The following is a 22107-nucleotide window of genomic DNA, read 5'->3' on the forward strand; positions in this document are numbered from 1 at the left end:
AAGCGCTAGGCCGCGGGTTCGATTCCCGCCCGGGGCGGATTTTTATCCTGATGAAATAATGTTGGTTCTCGGAACGGCTGGCTTTCTCCTATCCTATCCTTCTCTCTTAGATATCGGTAAGACCTTAGGAGTCAACAGCTCCCTCTATCAAACCTCTTCCAAAAATAAACGACTGCTGGTACATAGGAAAGAAATACAGAACGCCACGGTTTGGATGTCATGTACATGTGGCTTTATTGATAGGAAATTATTGAAATATAAATTTAAAATAAAGGAAATGTAATATTTATAAATAGTACAAAGAAGTTGCCTACCTAATTGATACAAAGATAACGTTAAAACAAACCCCCCTCAGACATGCAAGATCTGTTTTGGGGGGGCGAGCTTACATGGAATAAGTCTATTACTTACACTATTATAAAAGTATTCTATGAATTTTATACAATCACATATACACATACAAAATTTACACAGTTGGTAAGTAAGTAAGTAAGTATAGATAAGTTACCATGATACGCTTAGATAATACCGCGTCCGCCGTTCTACATAGGTATTACTGTAGGAATGAACAAACAGTTCGATTCCCGTTCAGATCGGATTTTATCTTAAACAGATAAGGTTCGTTCTCGGAACGGCTGGCTTCCTCCTACCCTGTCCTCCTTCTCTCTTCGATTTCGGGACGATAAGACCTCTATTGTTATGGTTCCCTCTATCAAATCTCTTCAAAGGACAAAAAAGTGTTTCTATAATTATAACGTAGGTAAAGTGTTGTGTAGGGTGTTTTTTTAGAGGTTTGTTTTTCAAAATGCTATAAAAGACATGCCATTTGAGGTATGGTCATGATTTTTTCTTTATTTGAAAGGTAATTGTTTGCCATTTAGTGTTTGACCTCTGAATAAAATTTCGGGTAAATGGGCGCCTTGGCTAGATCGAATGAAACTCAGTCTAGAAAATCCAATTTTCGACCACTTTTTCCATAATCTGAAGCCGTATATCTGCAAAAACGGTGAATGATGCCTTTCAGGTGCCCCAAAGTTTAAACTAATGTTTTTACACATATCCCTAAAGAAAATCATCCAAAGGTGTCAAATCGCACGATTGTGGAGGGAAATTGAGCGAAATTATGTGCTAACAAATCAAAAAATTAAACCAAATGTTTCGCTTCATTCGAGCTATCCGAGGGGCCCGTATGCCCAAACTTAGTATTCAAACACTAAATGGCATACTTTTAGCTTTCCATTAAACAAAACATCATGACCATACCTCAAATAGTATGTCTTTTATAGCAGTTTAAAAAACAAACCTCGAAAAAAAAAAAGAAAAAAAAAACACCCTATAGAATATCATGCTGTCATTGTGAATCGTTTCTCCTTACATGAACTCATCAGCAGTGGGTGGTGGTGGAGGTAGATTATCACTCAAACCCATATCATCCTGGAATGTCACCCTCATCTTCATATTACCTCCCTCTCCGGACTTTGGCCCCGTCTTAGTTTTGAGAACCGGTTGTAATATTTGTCCCTCTGAAGCCGGTATAGCATCCGGCTTGATAAGGGAGAGGTTGAAATCGGACATACTCCTGGGTATGAAGTATTCGACAAATGTCGTGTGATCTCGGCCGATGTCGGAAGGTCCAAACTCTCCAAAGTGTCCGGCACCGGATGCATGATGATTGGCTGAGAAATAATTACTCGTGGATCCGGCGATGGAGTTTCGCATCGGGATAGATCTCTGGAAGTGCCCGCCCGTCGTGTTGATATCATAGAACCTCCCATACACCCCGCAGAAAAGTACCCAGCCTGAGTGAAGCTGGATACGAACGAAGGGAAACAGATTTTCTTCAGAAAAGTACCCAGCCTGAGTGAAGCTGGCTACGAACGAAGGGAAACAGATTTTCTTCAGAAAAGTACCCAGCCTGAGTGAAGCTGGATACGAACGAAGGGAAACAGATTTTCTTCAGAAAAGTACCCAGCCTGAGTGAAGCTGGATACGAACGAAGGGAAAAAGTTTTTCTTCAGAAAATACGTGAATCACGTAATTTTTTAGGTGTTTTTATGCCCCCAAATTTTAGAGTCCAATGTAATAAATCACAGAGTTTGATGATTGGCTGAGAAATAATTACTCGTGGATCCGGCGATGGAGTTTCGCATCGGGATAGATCTCTGGAAGTGCCCGCCCGTCGTGTTTATATCATAGAACCTCCCATACACCCCAGCCCCCGGGTACTGGCCCATCTTACGCGGTAGACTATTGGTATGAAAGCTAGGTAAGGATTTCAAGTCTTGTATAGAGGAAGAGAAGGGGGTGGGGGTTGCATTCCCAGTGGCAAACTTCTGCTTGGTGAAATCAGTCTCGCAGCCCGTGGGGGGCGTGCGTTGCTCACTAAGCATGCTATGTCAGGAGATATCACAGTTCTTATCGCACACACCGCCACTACTCCCGCCTGACTTGTTCAACTTGAGTGTAAACTTCTTAATCATGAAGATAATCTCCTCCTGGATAAGATTAAAGCACATACTAATAACTGCCATCCCGACCAGGATATAACTGGAACTCACCAGGACAGAGATGTTCTTGTTCCCTCGCAATGTTCTATCATAACTCTCGCCAGGGATAAGTTCTCCGAACCCGATGGTACCTAGGCTGGTGAAACAGAAGAATGTCCCGTCTAGAAACGTCCAGTTCTCGAGTTTATTGAAGATGAGAGAGCCGAGGAGAATGAAGCTGATGATGATTAGGAAACTCACCGCAATGGGGACTCGAAACCGGAATGCCTAGCAGTGGAAGAAGATCCCTAGCTTCGGAAGAAGAAGACGAAGTTGTAGTTTTGGTGAGCGAAGATGTTGAGGAAAGATTCCTGGTCGTCCTGTATGGCGGGAATCATGAAACCACCTCTCTCAACAAGCTCCGATACAAGAGTTATGTAACCTCCGCGTTCAAGGTGACAAGTTATATTGCAGCGCTTCCGCCAACAGAATCCGCTGAAACCACCCCGGTATGGTGTAGTCTTACCATCATACTTGCCGGTGCTGATGTGATTGAACTGAGAGTAAATGTTAGGAAGTGAGTTCTGCTGCTGTTGTTGTTTGGACTTGCGTTGCGAACCACCCCGGTATGGTGTAGTCTTACCATCATACTTGCCGGTGCTGATGTGATTGAACTGAGAGTAAATGTTAGGAAGTGAGTTCTGTTGTTGTTGTTGTTGTTTGGACTTGCGTTGGTTGGGGACTCGAACCTTGGGCTCAAAGTCACTCGCATGAGTACAGTAACCACCCCGGTATGGTGTAGTCTTACCATCATACTTGCCGGTACTGATGTGATTGAACTGAGAGTAGATGTTGGGAAGTGAGTTCTGTTGTTGTTGTTGTTGTTTGGACTTGCGTTGGGTCTGTTTGGTTAGTTTACCGTAGAAGCTGCGAAATGTATTCGCAAGGGATTCCCCTATGAGGGAGAGATAGATGAGCATGAGGGGGATACCCACCAGTGTGTAAAGTATGGTGGTGATACGACCCCACAGTGTCTTAGCGGATACAGTGCCGTAACCTGAGAGGGGGGGGGGAAACAAATAATGAGTTAAATAGAATTAAAAACTTAATTTGAATAGGAAATGGGGCCTCTAAATTTCAAACGGGGGAACAAAATGCAACTATGACCGGGGAAAAGTTCGGAAGAAGTAGTGTTGTAACTCCAGCAACACGTGAAGAACTCCTTCTATTGAGATCAGCGTGTTTCGAACTTCCTTTATCAGCGAAGAAAAAAAAAAGTGGTTGAGCCCCATAGTCCGTCCCTTATACCTTTTTATTACTATTGTAATAATGAAGGAAGGACGGACTAAAAAATGGACCGTTTGCAATATTTTCTCCTTGTATATTTTCCCTATACAAATATACATATTGGATATTGGTAAGAGAAAGTAAATAAAAATATGGGACAAACCTAACGGGATAGGTAGAAGGAAGGAAAAAATAGGAGCCCCTTGGTTAAGAGAGAAGTTAAGCAACTGCACTACAAGGTCTCTTACTTGATTCAAAATAAGAGGTAAATTCTATAAAGTTTGCATATTGCAAGTACCTAAATACATATCTATGAGCGAGTAATAACAAAAGATAAAACAAAAAAGTAAAAAGCTACAGGATGATTATTAAAATCGTCCTTGTTTTTGCCGTTCATAATTAAAATATAATAATAATAACAATCAATAAGTATTGTTGGGAAAAAGATAATACCTATAAAATATTGTTTGAAACCAACCAATAAATTCAATTTAGACCAATTCGGTCCAACGCAATGAGGTTGATCTCAAAACCGAAATATTGACGAAATAAAAACGGAACGAGCTAAAATGGAATTTAGCACAAGTCAATATCAATATATAACTTAATGAGATCACACCGCGGTATAGAAACAAAGGCTCGCAATATTTCGCACTTGTAAATATTGAAATCGATATTGAACACAAATAAAATAAACAGAAAATGTACCTATAACAAAATATGACACTTTCAACTTACGTATGTATTCGAAAAAACTTGGTACCTACTATGAAGTTAGTTACTTCTTAGGGGATAGACAAGAAATACTTTAATTTGTTTTTAATAATAAATACTATCCCAGATTAAATTGAAATCTAATTGACCTAAAAACCAAGCAGCATCCAACATTTGTCTGCATAAGGTAGAATCCTGTCCCGAATTCATTCCAACCCCCTTAATACCTTCTTCCCTCCCCTCTCCTTCCTTCTCCTTCTCCCCCTCTTTTTCTTCTCCTTCTTCACCTCTTCCTCCCTCTCCTCTTCATGATTCTTCTTCTTCTTCTTCTTCTTCTCCTCTTTTCTGTCCTTTCTATCTAATTGACCTAAAAACCAAGCAGCATCCAACATTTGTCTGCATAAGGTAGAATCCTGTCCTGTCCCGAATTCATTCCAACCCCCTTCCCCTTATACCTTCTTCCTTCTCTTCTCCTTCCTTCTCCTTCTCCTTCTCCTTCTCCCCCTCTTTTTCTTCTCCTTCTTCACCTCTTCCTCCCTCTCCTCTTCATGATTCTTCTTCTTCTCCTCCTCCTCTTTTCTATCCTTTCTACATTTTTGGTCCGTCCTTCCTTTATTATTACTAATAATAAAAGGTACAGTGGACGGACTATTGTATTCGCTTCTAATTGACCTAAAAACCAAGCAGCATCCAACATTTGTCTGCATAAGGTAGAATCCTGTCCTGTCCCGAATTCATTCCAACCCCCTTATACCTTCTTCCTCCTCCTCTCCTTCCTCCTCCTCTCCTTCCTTCTCCTTCTCCCCCTCTTTTTCTTCTCCTTCTTCACCTCTTGCTCCCTCTCTTCTTCATGATTCTTCTTCTTCTCCTCTTTTCTATCCTTTCTACATTTTTGGTCCGTCCTTCCTCTATTATTACTTAATAATAAAAGGTATAGTGGACGGACTATTGTATTCGCTTCGGTGTCTGTCTGTGTGTGTGTTTGTTCCCATAGAAGGACTTATCCAAACCTAGTCGACCTATATATCAAATTAAAGGTCTTTTTACCAGGAACATGAAGGTGGTGGTGCAAATTTTGTCCAGAGAACCATAAAGCCAAAAAAACTGTTTTTTTGGGGGATTTTCACATTTCCACAAATGAGCTCTGATCTTGAAATTTGTCGCGACGACCTATGAACTCAAAGCGAGAAAGTTTTAGATAACACTTCAGTTGTTATTTTAACTTTCCTATCCTGTCCTTCTCTCTTCGATTTCGGGACGTAAAGACCTCAGTTGTTGCCATTCCCTCTGTCAAATATCTTTAAAAAAAAATCGCTGCTTTGAGTCGAACGCCACACACAAAGTTCTTGGTGACATCTCATCTTCTCATCACTGAGAGCCTTTGCTAAGTATCATTTCTACATACCTACATATTTTTTTTATTATTCAAAGAACTCTACCTTACTGTCTTCACGAGGCTGAGTGCACCTCGTATTCCAAATTCCAAGCACAACCGAATAAACTTTGACTCCCCCGGGATTTGAACCCGCGCGGGACCTCTGATATTCATCGTGAGTTCTCCCATGGCGTTGTTATCTTCCTCACCTCAGTTATCTTCCATAGTTTCTCCACGGTCTGCGTGCGCAGTTTCTCGTCACGCCCAGAAGGCGTGGCTAGTGTTGAGGGGGTGGAGCTTAGCGTCCGATTATGCCCGGAACCAACCGAGGCCGTTGTTTTGCTCCCCGGGTCCATAGGTTTGGCGGGGTCTATGGTGGTAGGGTCGGTATAAGCCAGCCTAGGTAGCTTGGAGGGCAGCGCGTCTGCCTTGTAAGCGCTAGGCCGCGGGTTCGATTCCCGCCCGGGGCGGATTTTTATCCTGATGAAATAATGTTGGTTCTCGGAACGGCTGGCTTTCTCCTATCCTATCCTTCTCTCTTAGATATCGGTAAGACCTTAGGAGTCAACAGCTCCCTCTATCAAACCTCTTCCAAAAATAAACGACTGCTGGTACATAGGAAAGAAATACAGAACGCCACGGTTTGGATGTCATGTACATGTGGCTTTATTGATAGGGTAGGGTCGGGAGGGGGCGTGGCTTCGAGTGACATAAAAGTGAGGGCACCCAGTACTGTGTATGTGAGGACGAGGAGGAGGATGCCTAGCGTGGAGAGAAGAGAGGAGAGACTGTCCGAACATTTGTGACTGAAACATGAGAACAGGGACCAGATGTTAGGAGAGAAATACAATTTTAGAAGGACAAGGACTCTGGTTGTTATAGTTTCCCTCTGTAAATAACGTTCAATAAAATAATAATAATAAAAAAAATGCAATAATTTTATTGTATTCTCGCACGAACGAAGTGAGAAGATCTAAGTTTTAATTCGACTGGTTTGCCTGTTGGTCTGTAGAGTCTTTTGTCAGCCTCTAGTTAGCTTGGTTGGTACCGCGTCTGCGTTGTGAGTGCTAGACCGCGGGTTCGATTCCCGTCCGGGTAGGGTCGGGAGGGGGCGTGGCTTCGAGTGACATAAAAGTGAGGGCACCCAGTACTGTGTATGTGAGGACGAGGAGGAGGATGCCTAACGTGGAGAGGAGAGAGGAGAGACTGTCCGAACATTTGTGACTGAAACATGAGAACGAACAAAGTTTTAATTCGACTGGTTTGTCTGTTGGACTGTAGAGTCTTTTGTCAGCCTCTAGTTAGCTTGGTTGGTACCGCGTCTGCGTTGTGAGCGCTAGACCGCGGGTTCGATTCCCGTCTGGAGCGGATTTTATCCTGATGGTATAATGTTCGTTCTCGGAACGGCTGTCTTTCTCCTATCCTGTCTTCCTTCTCTCTTCTATTTGGTGACGATAGTACCTTGGCAGTTACAGTTCGCTCTGTCAAACCCCTTTTTCTTCTTCTTCTTCTTCTTCTTCTTCTTTATCAAGTCACTCATAGGTACATAAACGGCTGGCTTTCTTCTATCCTGTCTTCCTTCTCTCTTCGATTTCGGGACGATAAGACCATAGCAGTTACAGTTCCCTCTGCCAAACCCCTATTTCTCCTTCTTCTTCTTCTTCTTATTCCTCTTCTTTTTCTTATTCTTCTTCAAGTCACTCATAGGTATATTACCTGGTCGTATATCCACAGCATGATGTGTCCTCATGGGGGGGTCTAGGAGGGTGATAATCCACAGGGGTCATGACAGAATGGTATGCTAGAGGGTCAGGCATCATGGGTTAGGTGCATACTGGGGGCCACGAGATCTATAGAGATAATAAAAGTCAGCCTAGTTAGCTTAGTTGGTAGTGCGTCTGCCTTGTAAGCGCTAGGCCGCGGGTTCGATTCCCGCCCGAGGCGAGAGAAGAATATCAGAATATCTAGTGGAAAGTATCCAAAACGCGGGATTTCTAAAAGGGCAAGGCTCTGGTCATTTACCCATCTGGCAATATGGTTAATCCCACACGGGTTCGACCTCAAAAGAGGCTTTAGGTAAGGTTGACGCATGCGCGGTGAGAATTTTCTTTCACGTTTCGCTTTCCACTGGTTAGGGAGCGCGAAAAAGTACGGAAATGTACTTTGTCATTTCGCTCTTTGCTTCTGTCCGAGTATTTTTTTTCTTTCATGTTACGCACATTGCATAACTGCTAGAGAGATAACAGGGGTTCATTTTTCGCTCTTCGCCTCTAATAGTAATATTTTTGTCTTGTGGTTTTTTATGTTACCCACATTGCGTAACTGGAAAGATAACAGGCGTTCATACAATTATCTGCTAAATTTTTCAAAACGACAAATCTGAGGCAATAAAATTGAAAACATAGGTTGTCATTAATTATTTACCTAGATACAAAAATGGAAATTCCTAAGGTTGACGCATGCGCGGTGAGAATTTTCTTTCACGTTTCGCTTTCCACTGGTTAGGGAGCGCGAAAAAGTACGGAAATGTACTTTGCCATTTCGCTCTTTGCTTCTGTCCGAGTATTTTTTTTCTTTCATGTTACCCACATTGCATAACTGGAAAGATAACAGGCGTTCATACAAAAATCTGCTAAATTTTTCAAAACGACAAATCTGAGGCAATAAAATTGAAAACGTAGGTTGAGTCATTAATTATTTACCTGGATACAAAAATGGCAATTCCTTTTTATTTCTCAGCGCGACCGTAAACAAGGGAGCGCGAAGCGCGACCCCATGCACAACCCCGCGAAGCCCCCGGGAGCGCGCAGCGCGACCGTATACGTCTGAGGCAATAAAATTGAAAACATAGGTTGTCATTAATTATTTACCTAGATATACAAAAATGGAAATTCCTTTTTATTTCACCAAAATTTTATTTCGTCTGTAAGTACATTTACGTACTTAATTTTGTACGGACTGTGGACACTCCTCCATTTCGTCCTATTGATTTTCCCACAAATGCTCATTTTCCTCCTCCACAGGAAAAAGATGAGCAGTTGCGCTTTTCTCCTTTATTATCTCTCCCTCTTCTTTTCTCTCTCTCTCTCCTCTCTCCTTTCCTATCTGTTATGTTTTTTCTCTCCCTTTCTTTCTCTCTCTCTCTCTCTCTCTCCTTTCCTATCTGTTATGTTCTCTCCTTTTCTCCTTTATTATCTCTCCCTCTTCTTTTCTCTCTCTCTCTCTCTCTCTCTCTCTCTCTCCTTTCCTATCTGTTATGTTCTTTCTCTCCCTCTCTTTCTCTCTCTCACTCACTCTCCTTCTCCTTTCCTATCTGTTATGTTCCTTTTCCTTTCTATTCTTCTCCTTCTCTCTTTTCTCCTCTGTCTCGTCAGCATTCCCCTCTCTCAGTATCATCCTACTCTCTCCCTTCCTCTCTACCTCCCTCTACATCCATTTATTAGGCATTTTTTTTTTTCAATGTCACTGTAAGTATGTGAGTATATTTAGACAGGGTTTGTAAATACATATTTACTATTCACTTTTGTAGTATCCTCCAAGTATTCATTGTTAAACAGAACATACGTAAATAGGAAAATACGTCTTTACATATTCCATACCTTGAAAACCATTAGAGGCCAGACCTCTCCGCCGGGGCTATTCAACAGGGTTGCCAGATTGGAATGTGTCGAGCGTCCAGTGTTGCCAGATCAGCGGCGACACCTGGCGATTCTGCGCACAACTTCCGAGCAGGTGCGCATCTTATGGACTACCTCTTCCTGCATCAGATTGAAGCACATAGCAATGAGCGCCATGCCCAACATGAGATACATGGCGCATAGAATGAATGACAGCTCTAGAGTTTGCACTCCGATGTCGTTGTTTTTACCTGTAAAGGTGAGAATGAAGATAATGAGCCCTCCATGACTGAGTTGTTAAGACACTGACTCTAAACCCGGAGATGCTGGGTTAATCAGAGAAACAGGACCTTTAGAAAGTCAGCCACTCCGAGAACGCAACTTACCTATTTAGGATAAAATCCGTGACCTCGTACTTACTTACAAGGTGGACGCTCTAAGTTCCAGCCTAACTAGTCTGGCTTTCCAGAATACCTAAGTCATAGATGTTAACGAATCCTTGAAGCAATATAGGAACCATAGGCATTGGGTTATAGTTCTTATTCTGAGTTGTACAGCTCATAAGACCATTATTTTGTCCACTTAATACTCAAAACCCCCCTCCGAGGCTTAGGTGTAGGGGTAAACGGCCCTAGAGGAAAGAGGATGGGTTTAGTTTCTACGAAAATTTCGTCCACTTATTTTCGCCCCGGCCGGCACTAAACCCAGCATCCATGCCTAACATGAGATACATGGCGCATAGAATGAATGACAGCTCTAGAGTTTGCACTCCGATGTCGTTGTTTTTACCTGTAAAGGTAAGAATGAAGATAATGAGCCCTCCATGACTGAGTTGTTAAGACTCTAAACCCGGAGATGCTGGGTTAATCAGAGAAACAGGACCTTTAATAGAAAGTCAGCCCCTCCCGAGAACGCAACTTACCGTGACCTCGTACTTACAAGGTAGACGCTCTAAGTCCCAACCTAACTAGTCTGGCTTTCCAGAATACCTAAGTTCCTAAGTCATAGATGTTAACGAATCCTTGAAGCAATATAGGAACCATAGGCATTGGGTTATAGTTCTTATTCTGAGTTGTACAACTTGTACAGCTCATAAGACCATTATTTTGTGCACTTAATACTCAAAACCCCTCTCCGAGTCTTAGGTGTAGGGGTAAACAGCCCTAGAGGATGGGTTTAGTTTCTACGAAAATTTCGTCCACTTATTTTCGCCCCAGCCGGCACTAACTCACCGGTAATCTTGTCTCCAGGTACAATATCACCAAATCCGATGGTACTCAATGATATGAAACAGGGAACCATAGGCATTGGGTTATAGTTCTTATTCTGAGTTGTACAGCTCATAAGACCATTATTTTGTCCACTTAATACTCAAAACCCCCTTCCGAGGCTTAGGTGTAGAGGTAGACAACCCTAGAGGATGGGTTTAGTTTCTACGAAAATTTCGTCCACTTATTTTCGCCCCGGCCAAGTTGCATAACTCACCGGTAATCTTGTCTCCAGGTACAATATCACCAAATCCGATGGTACTCAATGATATGAAACAGAAATATGATCCATCCAGAATATTCCAGTCTTCCCATTTAGAAAACAAAACAGCGCCCCCATAGATATACCTGAAACCAGGGGAAATACATAGTTAATGAGGTAATGGGTCTGGGTCTACAATACAATGATAGAAGGGTATTTTTCTGACCAAACTTGGGTTGAAAGAAAAGTCGTCAGGTCTTTTCTCAAACGCCCATTAAGAATGCCATGAATTAGATATAGGTTGAGAAGGATAATAGAGCTTGACTTTATATATTAGCAATTGGATGCACCAGTTCCCCTTGGATCATGTTGCAAGTGGTTAGTATCCGGATGGTTGACCACCGGACAATCGCGTGCTGGTTGAGATTAATTATGAAACAGAAATACGATCCATCCAGTATATTCCAGTCTTCCCATTTGGAAAACAGCACTGCTCCCCCATAGATATATCTGAAAGCATCAAAGCAGAGAAAAATAGTTGCATACCTAGTTAATGAGAACATTCCTGTACAGCACCACCTCTGGATTTACAGTGCCTTGAATTAGTTTTGCAGCAAGCTCCGTCCTCCGTGGCCGAATGGGTATCACACTAGGCTTGCACACCGGAGGTCCCGGTGGGGTCGAAGTTTTTTCGGCTCTGTGCGTCGGGGTACACTCAGCCTCGTGAGAAAAATTGAGTAGCTACTTTAATCGAGTAACGACCAGTGGCGGTAACTTTTGTGAATTGTGAAATATAATGTTCTATCTGGAACGGTGACTTACCCCACCATAATCATCAGACACAAGGTGATAGGAACCGTCACCATCTGAGGATCATTCTTCGCCGTCGATGAACTTGCTGTTTCCGTCTCCTCTTCTTCACCTTCCTCCTCTTCTTCTTCCTCTTCCTCTTCGTCCTCCTCCTCCCCATAATCATCAGACACAAGGTGATAGGAACCGTCACCATCTGAGGATCATTCTTCGCCGTCGATGAACTTGCGGTTTCCGTCTCCTCTTCTTCACCTTCCTCCTCTTCTTCTTCTTCCTCTTCGTCCTCCTCCTCTTCTTCTTCTTCTTCGCTTGAATCATACTCTTCGTCACTAGTGTCGAAGTCACTGTCTTCGTATTCAGAATCGCCATTCCTAGCCTGTGGGGACAGAAGAGGTCGGGAATTATCAAGGCAGTTCCCACACGGACGGGTAATCGTTTCGAAGGAGTTTTCCTCGAATATCTAAACGGCCTGTTTGAATAGAAAACTCTCTTCACTAGAGAGTTTTTGCACCGCTAACTTACGTGACGAAGTGATGACGATAGTTGAAACGTAAGATGTAAGTTAGCCAAAACCCATTCGTGCACATGCTGACAAACGAGTTTTCGTCGAATAATGTTCAAGAGTTCAATTAACGGGACTCTAATTTTGGTTGCAAAAACGCTCTAATTTTGGTTGCAAAAACGCTCTATTGTTGGGTTGTATTGGAACGAATACACAAACATACCTAATCGTTTTCGTTTCGAAGTAGTATTCGCTTCAATACAACTCAACAGTTAGAATGGACCTCCACAAAGTTACCGAGTCTTCAATCAAGGACTATCTATTGATCCAATAACTCCCTCACTCACATTCCACCGTCTGTTGTGATTCATAGCGGAGGACCGGCGTCGGTTATACGCCCCAGTAGTGTCCTGGATAGTCTTCTGTAGGTCTCGAGGCCGGGTCGGACATCCCCGGCACAGACAACACTTGGCGTAGATCCACTTGAAGCTCTTGGCCAGGATGTCACCTATGTTGGAGAGGTAGAGGAGGAAGAGGGGCATACCGGCTATGGCGTACGCTATGGTGGTGATCTTGCCGAGGAATGTGATGGGCGCTACGTTGCCGTAACCTGGGGGACAGAAACAGGGTCATAAGTGAGTAGGGAATACTGCTGTGAGTTAATGGGAAATCCTGATGTGATAGCTTAGGGGCATACCGGCTATGGCGTACGCTATGGTGGTGATCTTGCCGAGGAATGTGATGGGCGCTACGTTGCCGTAACCTGGGGGACAGAAATAGGGTCATAAGTGAGTGGGCAATACTGCTGTGAGTTAATGGGAAACCCTCATGTGATATAGTGTATATCTTACTGTATAGCAACCTTCGTGGCCAGGTAGGCATTGACTTATACCTAATCTCTAGATTCCGGATAAAATTCCATACCTCGGCTGGGATTGAACCCACGCCCTCCTGTTTACCAGGCGAGCGCCTTGACCACTACACCACCAAGGTAGGCGAAAAGAAGGTCTGCAAAGGTTAAAATCGGACCCAAATCTCACGGGTTAATTTCCTTTGTGTTGGAAATACGAGTTAGTCATCTAGATTCCGGTCTCAATACCTCACAGAGAGTCGAAGTTATTTCTGCTTTGAGTTTGAAAAACGAAAGGGCGAGTTAGAGGCTGAGTGAGCCTCTTGAGGTCTCATCAATTAGGTATTGGAAGAAAAGAATATCAGAATATCTAGTGGAAAGTATCCAAAACGCGGGATTTCTAAAAGGGCAAGGCTCTGGTCATTTACCCATCTGGCAACTCTAGATTCCGGTCTCAATACCTCACAGAGAGTCGAAGTTATTTCTGCTTTGAGTTTGAAAAACGAAAGGGCGAGTTAGAGGCTGAGTAAGCCTCTTGAGGTCTCATCAATTATGTGTTGGAAGAGAAGAATATCAGAATATCTAGTGGAAAGTATCCAAAACGCGGGATTTCTAAAAGGGCAAGGCTCTGGTCATTTACCGCAAGGCTCTGGTCATTTACCCATCTGGCAATATGGTTAATCCCACACGGGTTCAACCTCAAAAGAGGCTTTAGTCATTCATTTATAATTTTATAAAGTACTGGGTATCATCAAACTTGAGTTAGTCAAATTAGACAAATCATTCAGCAGTTACAAAGGTATCATGAAACAAATATTGCAAAAATTTCAACTTTTTTTTACAACTTGCCCCCCCCTTTTTTTACACTCAGGCCCTGTTTTACACATTGGACCCCCTTTCACATATTGGGGCCCCCTCTTAGATCCGGACCCTGTTGTGGGGCCAGACATGATTGATTCTGTTGTATTGCATGTTAATATCATGAGTGATGTTATAAATAGACTCTCTCTCTCTCTCTCTCTCTCTCTCTCTCTCTCTCTCTCTCCTTCTCACTTTCAGCCTATCCCTCTCCTCTTACGCTCTTACTCTTCTTCTCTCTCACACATTTTCTCGCTCGCTCTCTCTCTCTCTCTCCTTTCTAATATTTCTCTCCCTCGCCCTCTCTTTCTTTCTCACTCTCTCTTGCTCTACCTCTTTCTCTCACACACTCTCTGACTCTCTCTCTCTCTCTTTCTTACTCTCTCTTGCTCTACCTCTTTCTCTCACACACTCTCTGACTCTCTCTCTTTCTTACTCTCTCTTGCTCTACCTCTTTCTCTCACACACTCTCTGGCTCTCTCTCTCTCTCTCTCTCTCTCTTACTCTCTCTTGCTCTCCTTCTCTCTGCCTTCTTCTCTCTTGCTCTACCTCTCTCTCTCACACACACTTTCTGGCTCTCTCTCTCTCTCTCTCTCTCTCTTACTCTCTCTTGCTCTCCTTCTCTCTGCCTTCTTCTCTCTTGCTCTACCTCTCTCTCTCACACACACTTTCTGGCTCTCTCTCTCTCTCTCTCTCTCTCTTACTCTCTCTTGCTCTCCTTCTCTCTGCCTTCTTCTCTCTTGCTCTACCTCTCTCTCACACACTCTCTGGCTCCTTCTCTCTTTCTTACTCTCCTTCTCTCTCACACACAATTTCTGGCTTTCTCCCGCCCCCCCCTCTCTCTCTCGTCTTTCTTTCTCACTCACTATTTCTTGCTCTCCTTCTCTCTTTCTTACTCTCCTTCTCTCTCACACACACTCTCTGGCTCTCTCTCTCTTTCTTACTCTCCTTCTCTCTCTCACACAATTTCTAGCTCTCTCCCTGTCTCCCGCTCCCCACTCCCCCCCCTCTCTCTCTCTCGTCTTTCTTTCTCACTCACTCTCGGGCAACGTCGGGTAGCCTCGACACCAGAGCATTCGCTATGAACACTCATATCGCTTATCGCACACAGATTAAAATAATTTTTACTTTTAATTTATTAAACTTAACTGTTCATTTATTATTATGCATTTTTTATGTTATTTGTTGGTATATTTTTTTGTTTTGGTGAGTAGGTACAGTTTTTTTTGTGACAATGTCTAAAGATACCGACTTTACGATTTTGGTACAAGACCGATGTTAAAGGTTCCTTGCGATGATTAATTAATTACTTTTAATAAATTTTATTGAATGAGCTAGTAAGAATACCTATGCATGAACTCTTTGTACAAAAAAAAAGTAACAAAAAAAATACAACACACCTATTCTCAAAACAAAGCACTCAATCATTCGGACACTCACTGAACAAATGACTCACTTCATTATTTCGGGAATGAAAAGTGAAGTCATTTACCTGCACGGCGAAAATTAGTGTTGTAAAACGATAAGATGAGAGGAAAAAATAAACAAATATAAACAATAATAATGAAAAAATATACGCGCACCACCTAGGTAATTAATTTAAAAGAAAGTAAAAATGTGACTTGAACGAAAAAACGGACGACTAAAACGAATACTTCGTTCAGCGAAATCCCACCTTCTTATTCATCAAAGAATAAAAAATGAAAACATATCGTTCCTAAATTATACTGCTCTTGCCAATGTATTTTCGATGAAGCACAAAGAAACAATATAAATGAAATAGAAAAGAGAAGAAAGAAACAATTAGTGGAACAGAAATTTATAGAATACCTAGGAGTAGAAGAGAAATTCGAAAGAAGTTTATAGAAACAGAAGAAAGAAACAATTAGTGGAACAGAAATTTATAGAATACCTAGGAGTAGAAGAGAAATTCGAAAGAAGTTTATAGAAACTAAAAATGAGTAAAGAGAGCATTGAAAAGCAGAGAGAAATGACAGCTCGGTTATTCCCGGCAATTCTATCGGGCAACGTCGGGTAGCCTCGACACCAGAGCATTCGCTATGAACACTCATATCGCTTATCGCATACAGATTAAAATCATTTTTAATTTTAATTTATTAAACTTAACTGTTCATTTATTATTATGCATTTTTTATGTTGTTTGTTGGTTTATTTATTTGTTTTGGTGAGTAGGTACAGTTTTTTTGTGACAATGTCCAAAGATACCGACTTTACGATTTTGGTACAAGACCAATGTTAAAGGTTCCTTGCGATGATTGATTAATTAATTACTTTTAATAAATTTTATTGAATGAGCTAGTAAGAATACCTATCCATGAACTCTTTATATAAAAAAAGTAACAAAGAAAAAAAAAATATAACACATTTATGTTCTCTCTCTCCCTCTCTTTCTCTCTCTCTCCCTCTCCTTTCCTATCTGTTATGTTCTCTCTCTCTCTCTCTCTCTCTCTCTCTCTCCCTCTCCTTTCCTATCTGTTATGTTCTCTCTCTCTCTCTCTTTCTCTCTCTCCCTCTCTTTCTCTCTCTCTCCCTCTCCTTTCCTATCTGTTATGTTCTCTCTCTCTCTCTCTCTCTCTCTCACTCTCCTCTCTCCTTTCCTATCTGTTATGTTCTCTCTCTCCCTCTCTTTCTCTCTCTCTCTCTCTCTCGCTCGCTCTCTCTCTCTCTCCCTCTCCTTTCCTATCTGTTATGTTCTCTCTCTCCCTCTCTTTCTCTCTCTCTCCCTCTCCTTTCCTATCTTTTATGTTCTTTCTCTTTCTCCCTCTCTCTCACTCTCCTCTCTCCTTTCCTATCTGTTATGTTCCTTTTCCTTTCTATTCTTCTCTCTCTCCTTCTCTCTTTTCTCCTCTGTCTCGTCAGCATTCCCCTCTCTCAGTATTATCAACTGACAGCATGTGTACGACCTGGAGAACAGATTTGGAGGTTTAACACGTTACTGTATACATAGGTAATTGCTAAGGTCTTCAGTGACGGGAGTTTTACCCTCCATACGTCTACAAGCTAACGTCATCGCGTCGTCGGTAACGAAAAAGTTCAAAGAGTCGTCACGTCAAAGTTTACGAAATGCGCAGAAACGCATGCGCACAAACAAGGAGATCTTGAAGGAGTCATGTGCTATGACGTCATCGCGTAAGGGAGCGTATGACGTGACGTCAAAGTTCAAGATTTATCCTTATGAGAAAATAACCAACCATATTTACCAAATTTCATCAACATTGAACAAAGAAACAAGAAGGAAGAACTCAATTCGTTTAATAATCTTACCACAGCTTGGCGACAGTGTCGTTCCTAGTGAGAGACATGTTCCGCCGGAGGTTATCAGAATGTTTATCATGGTCAGCCGCCTCTACATAGATGAAGATGAACGCTCCTGACCGTAGAAACAGAAAGTTTAGATGAGAATTTAACTTAATTCAATACTCAGAGGATGCTGTGAAGGTGCATCTAAATATAGTAGACCGTTCGTCGATCGACTCTCTCCCTCTCTTTCTCTCTCTCTCCCTCTCCTTTCCTATCTGTTATGTTCTCTCTCTCTCTCTCTCTCACTCTCCCTCTCCTTTCCTATCTGTTATGTTCTCTCTCTCTCAGTAGACCGTTCGTCGATCGATATGGAATACCTATATGGATCGACGAGGTGAATCTACTCGTACGTTATCGAGGCAGTGTGGACGTGTGGAACTGTGGATAGACCTTAAGATTCCAAGCTATGGGTGGGATTAATGAACATCTCTTAAGGACTATAAGGATCACAGTTAGAGTTGATTTTCAGTTAAAGTTGACTTTAAGCTTTAAACATTGGAAAATCAGTCCACCAGTAAAAACTAAACCCCAAGGGTTGTGCTGTAATAGCATCTTAAGGACCACTTCTCTAGAACAGTGTGCTCGTACCTTGGATTCTCAAATGAAGGAGTAAAAAATTCGAACCCACGCCCTTCCAATCCTTGGCCGGGCGCCACCACTCTGTAACCAAATGATAATAATGCACTCACCAGCAATCGTATAGCCAATTACCAAACAGATAATACCAATGTTGCTGAATAGAAACGCCAAGAACTGTCGCAGATAATCCTTGCACTTCTCCGTGAATGATCTTTCCGTTTGTTGGCGACTCCGCGAACGACTCGAGCTGCGTCTGTGCTCCATAGCTTCGGCCGGAGTCGGGAATGATCGGCAAGGTTCGGAATGACTTCGCCACTACTCGGTTATTCCCGGCAATTCTATCGGGCAACGTCGGGTAGCCTCGACACCAGAGCATTCGCTATGAACACTCATATCGCTTATCGCACACAGATTAAAATAATTTTTACTTTTAATTTATTAAACTTAACTGTTCATTTATTATTATGCATTTTTTATGTTATTTGTTGGTATATTTTTTTGTTTTGGTGAGTAGGTACAGTTTTTTTTGTGACAATGTCTAAAGATCGAGCTGCGTCTGTGCTCCATAGCTTCGGCCGGAGTCGGGAATGATCGGAAAGGTTCGGAATGACTTCGCCACTACTCGGTTATCCCCGCAATTCTATCGGGCAACGTCGGGTAGCCTCGACACCAGAGCATTCGCTATGAACACTCATATCGCTTGTCGCACACAGATTAAAATCATTTTTACTTTTAATTTATTAAACTGAACTGTTCATTTATTATTATGCATTTTTTATGTTGTTTGTTGGTTTATTTATTTGTTTTGGTGAGTAGGTACCTACAGTTTTTTGTGACAATGTCCAAAGCTACCGACTTTACGATTTTGGTACAAGACCGATGTTAAAGGTTCCTTGCGATGATTAATTAATTACTTTTAATAAATTTTATTGAATGAGCTAGTAAGAATACCTATGCATGAACTCTTTGTACAAAAAAAAAGTAACAAAAAAAATACAACACACCTATTCTCAAAACAAAGCACTCAATCATTCGGACACTCACTGAACAAATGACTCACTTCATTATTTCGGGAATGAAAAGTGAAGTCATTTACCTGCACGGCGAAAATTAGTGTTGTAAAACGATAAGATGAGAGGAAAAAATAAACAAATATAAACAATACCTAATAATATACTCAATGATATGAAACAGAAATACGATCCATCCAGTATATTCCAGTCTTCCCATTTGGAAAACAGCACTGCTCCCCCATAGATATATCTGAAAGCAGAGAAAAATAGTTGCATAGTTAATGAGAACATTCCTATACAGCACCACCTCTGGATTTACAGTGCCTTGAATTAGTTTTGCAGCAACCTCCGTCCTCCGTGGCCGAATGGGTACCACACTAGGCTTGCACACCGGAGGTCCCGGTGGGGTCGAAGTTTTTTCGGCTCTGTGCTTCGGGGTACACTCAGCCTCGTGAGGAAAATTGAGTAGCTACTTTAATCGAGTAACGACCAGTGGCGGCAACTTTTGTGAATTGTGAAATATAAAGTTCTATCTGGAACGGTGACTTACCCCACCATAATCATCAGACACAAGGTGATAGGAACCGTCACCATCTGAGGATCATTCTTCGCCGTCGATGAACTTGCGGTTTCCGTCTCCTCCTCTTCACCTTCCTCCTCTTCTTCTTCTTCCTCTTCGTCCTCCTCCTCCTCTTCTTCTTCGCTTGAATCATACTCTTCGTCACTAGTGTCGAAGTCACTGTCTTCGTATTCAGAATCGCCATTCCTAGCCTGCGGGGACAGAAGAGGTCGGGAATGATCAAGGCAAATCCCACACGGGAGGGTAATTGTTTCTAAGGAGTTTGCCTCAAATAATCGGCTTATTAGAATAGAGTGTTATAGACGAGATGTAAAGGCTGCGAAGGAATCCTGGTACGATACCATTTCTGTTCTTTATTAAGGGTTTTACCCTCCATTCAACGACTCACTACGCGCCTCCTCACATAAACCTCACCTAGCCTAAGTGGGGCCAGGAAAAGCTAGCAGCATGCGATTGTCCAGATGGTCACGCATCCGAATTTGTCAAGAGTGATCGCGGGACAGCTAGATGACGGTATCAATTCTAGCCCGGGGAGGATTTTAGCTGGTTTCAAAAAGACTGGCTTTCTCCTATCCTGTCTTCCTTTTCTCTTGGTTTTCGGGACGATAAGACCTGCTGAATATCCCGTGCCGTTATATAAAACCATTACTTGGATAAAAACTGCAAGATACGCGGAAATGCGAGCGATAATGAAATAATTGTAAATGTTGCAATTCATATCAGAACACAGAAATTCCAAAGCCGAAAACAGAATATACACATAATAATTAATGAAAGACAAGAAATGATAAATAATGAAGAAATAGAAGAAAGAGAGGAGAAAGGCGAAAAGGAATGTGCAATCAACCAGACGAAAGATGAGGGGATTGAGAAGAGAAGAAGAAGAAATTCTAAAAATACATCTTTCGACATAATTCAGAATCATATTCTTCTCTTCGAAAAAACGACAAAACATGGGCGAGAAAACGGAGATTGAGAGAGAATTAGGTAAACAATGTTTTGAGTATGCATGGTTAGGTATTAGGTATGTTCACCATAGTTAGTTGACTAAACGAAGTAAGTTTCAAGTTTTAAAGCAACGAGTTTTTCCTTCCGTTTGTCCACGTGTTTGTTTCACCCATAACTCTGGAATGGGTTGTCCACTTTCGATGAAATTTGGAAAAAAAAAAAAAAATGTTCCACACATAAAGATGAACTATCCTCTGAGCTGTAAAAAGGGTGTCTCTTTCATACCAAGAAAAAGACGAAAGACGAGGAAGAGAAAAAACGATGTCTTTTGGAAGGTTTGACCTGCAGCAGCAGATCCGAAATTATACCATGAGGTACCTCTGGCCTCTGGCCCATCTGTGATCTCAATATATCTCTGATTCCACTAATCTTCTTGGCGCGGTGGTGGTCGGTCATGCATCCGCGGGTAATCTAATGGAAAACCCACTAGTAGCCAGGAATGCCGGGGTAGATACTTGATATTTGTGTGCGTATAATCACAACATATCTTATATTATAAGAACAAGATCCATTCACTCATTCACATTTCACACACTGATCGCTCTATCTCGAGAACCACAACACCTAGAAAGCTGAAATTTGGTAGGAATATTCCTTTTATGGTCTAGGTGTGCAATAAGAAAGGATTTTGCGAAAATCTAAACCGATCCTGAGATAGGTATGATCAATTTTTCATCGCTAAAATCTCCATAAGAAATACACAGAGTACAGAGACTGCGGGAGAGAAAACTTTTCCTCGCTCCCCTAATATTTGAGTTTCGTTTATGTTTTTAGTTTGACAACTATGCAGCTAATAGGGAGCGCGCAGCGCGACCGTATTTTTTATTATTTTCTACAAGTTCGGCCATGCCTTTTCTACAAGTTAGGCCATGCCTCGGGATGAACTAGCGGGATTCCGGAGCGAAGCGACGGAATTCAGCTAGTCTTATATTATAAAAACGAGATCCATTCATAGTTCACATTTCATAGTTCACACACTGATCGCTCTATCTCGAGAACCACAACACCTACAAAGCTGAAATTTGGTAGGAATATTCCTTTTATGGTCTAGATGTGCAATAAGAAAGGATTTTGCGAAAATCTAAACCGATCCTGAGATAGGTATGATCAATTTTTCATCGCTAAAATCTCCATAAGAAATACACAGAAAGCAGAGTCTGCGGGAGAGAAAACTTTTCCTCGCTCGCCTAATATTGAGTTTCGTTTATGTTTTTAGTTTGATAAAAATACAAGTTCGGCCATGCCTTTTCCACAAGCTTGGCCATGCCTCGGGATGAACTAGCGGGATTCCGGAGCGAAGCGACGGAATTCAGCTAGTATAATTTAGCTAGGTTTTCCTACGTTTAATATTTTCTCACGCTTTTAGTTTTCATTTCTATAAAACTCAGGGACGATATTAGATTTCAGGGGCGAAGCCAAGGGAGCGCGAAGCGCGACCTCATGCTCACCCCGCGAAGCTCCCGGGAGCGCGCAGCGCGATCGTTAACAAGGGACCTCAAAGCGCGACCCCATGCACACCCCGCGAAGCCCCCGGAAGTGCGCAGCGCGACCGTAAACAAGGGAGCGCAAAGCGCGACCCCATGCGGCCTAGCGCTTACAAGGCAGACGCACTACCAACTAAGCTAACTAGGCTGGCT

General features: G+C 42.2%; 4 protein-coding genes across 4 annotated transcripts; all 4 read right to left on the bottom strand.

Moving 5' to 3' along the window:
- Positions 1-375: 375 nt before the first annotated feature.
- Positions 376-2425, bottom strand: LOC113466481. The gene is made up of 2 exons (XM_026821935.1): positions 2200-2425; positions 376-1768 (listed from the first exon to the last, which is right to left on the bottom strand). The coding sequence occupies exons 1-2, from the start codon at positions 2388-2390 to the stop codon at positions 1372-1374; spliced, it is 588 nt and encodes a 195-aa protein (XP_026677736.1). The 5' UTR covers positions 2391-2425; the 3' UTR covers positions 376-1371.
- LOC103506963 (TWiK family of potassium channels protein 18-like) lies at positions 2387-7679 on the bottom strand. The gene is made up of 7 exons (XM_017443107.2): positions 7579-7679; positions 6991-7086; positions 6540-6668; positions 6055-6240; positions 4022-4083; positions 3235-3543; positions 2387-2764 (listed from the first exon to the last, which is right to left on the bottom strand). The coding sequence occupies exons 1-7, from the start codon at positions 7677-7679 to the stop codon at positions 2397-2399; spliced, it is 1251 nt and encodes a 416-aa protein (XP_017298596.2). The 3' UTR covers positions 2387-2396.
- Positions 7579-18367, bottom strand: LOC103506964 (potassium channel subfamily K member 18-like). The gene is made up of 11 exons (XM_026821931.1): positions 17980-18367; positions 17255-17360; positions 16876-16893; positions 15005-15066; positions 12959-13024; positions 12609-12871; positions 11932-12135; positions 11772-11884; positions 10965-11095; positions 9462-9730; positions 7579-7712 (listed from the first exon to the last, which is right to left on the bottom strand). The coding sequence occupies exons 1-10, from the start codon at positions 18131-18133 to the stop codon at positions 9552-9554; spliced, it is 1296 nt and encodes a 431-aa protein (XP_026677732.1). The 5' UTR covers positions 18134-18367; the 3' UTR covers positions 7579-7712; positions 9462-9551.
- Positions 18368-18509: 142 nt separating this feature from the next.
- LOC108252109 (putative E3 ubiquitin-protein ligase RING1a) lies at positions 18510-20866 on the bottom strand. The gene is made up of 4 exons (XM_017443109.1): positions 20753-20866; positions 19433-19653; positions 19047-19132; positions 18510-18559 (listed from the first exon to the last, which is right to left on the bottom strand). The coding sequence occupies exons 1-4, from the start codon at positions 20864-20866 to the stop codon at positions 18510-18512; spliced, it is 471 nt and encodes a 156-aa protein (XP_017298598.1).
- Between the last annotated feature and the right edge of the window lie 1241 nt (positions 20867-22107).

This window comes from Diaphorina citri, unplaced genomic scaffold (genome assembly GCF_000475195.1).
Source record: "Diaphorina citri unplaced genomic scaffold, Diaci psyllid genome assembly version 1.1 scaffold277, whole genome shotgun sequence".
NCBI classification, from domain to species: Eukaryota; Metazoa; Arthropoda; class Insecta; order Hemiptera; family Psyllidae; genus Diaphorina; species Diaphorina citri.

What these genes read in the sequence shown, in the direction of transcription:
- LOC113466481 (XM_026821935.1), bottom strand. Translation starts at nt 2,390, where the DNA reads ATGCTTAGTGAGCAACGCACGCCCCCCACGGGCTGCGAGACTGATTTC. An exon ending in GGGGCTGGGGTGTATGGGAG is followed by an intron (nt 1,769 to 2,199) that starts GTTCTATGATAT and finishes GGTGTATGGGAG; the next exon opens with GTTCTATGATATCAACACGA.
- LOC103506963 (XM_017443107.2), bottom strand. Translation starts at nt 7,679, where the DNA reads ATGCCTGACCCTCTAGCATACCATTCTGTCATGACCCCTGTGGATTAT. An exon ending in TGCTGTGGATATACGACCAG is followed by an intron (nt 7,087 to 7,578) that starts GTAATATACCTA and finishes CTCATGTTTCAG; the next exon opens with TCACAAATGTTCGGACAGTC. An exon ending in CTGGGTGCCCTCACTTTTAT is followed by an intron (nt 6,669 to 6,990) that starts GTCACTCGAAGC and finishes CTCATGTTTCAG; the next exon opens with TCACAAATGTTCGGACAGTC.
- LOC103506964 (XM_026821931.1), bottom strand. Translation starts at nt 18,133, where the DNA reads ATGGAGCACAGACGCAGCTCGAGTCGTTCGCGGAGTCGCCAACAAACG. An exon ending in ATCACAACAGACGGTGGAAT is followed by an intron (nt 12,136 to 12,608) that starts GTGAGTGAGGGA and finishes CTGTCCCCACAG; the next exon opens with GCTAGGAATGGCGATTCTGA. An exon ending in TGTCTGATGATTATGGTGGG is followed by an intron (nt 11,096 to 11,771) that starts GTAAGTCACCGT and finishes CCCTGGTTTCAG; the next exon opens with GTATATCTATGGGGGCGCTG.
- LOC108252109 (XM_017443109.1), bottom strand. Translation starts at nt 20,866, where the DNA reads ATGACCGACCACCACCGCGCCAAGAAGATTAGTGGAATCAGAGATATA. An exon ending in TTTCGGATCTGCTGCTGCAG is followed by an intron (nt 19,654 to 20,752) that starts GTCAAACCTTCC and finishes CTGTCCCCGCAG; the next exon opens with GCTAGGAATGGCGATTCTGA. An exon ending in TTTCTGTTTCATATCATTGA is followed by an intron (nt 18,560 to 19,046) that starts GTATATTATTAG and finishes AAGCGATATGAG; the next exon opens with TGTTCATAGCGAATGCTCTG.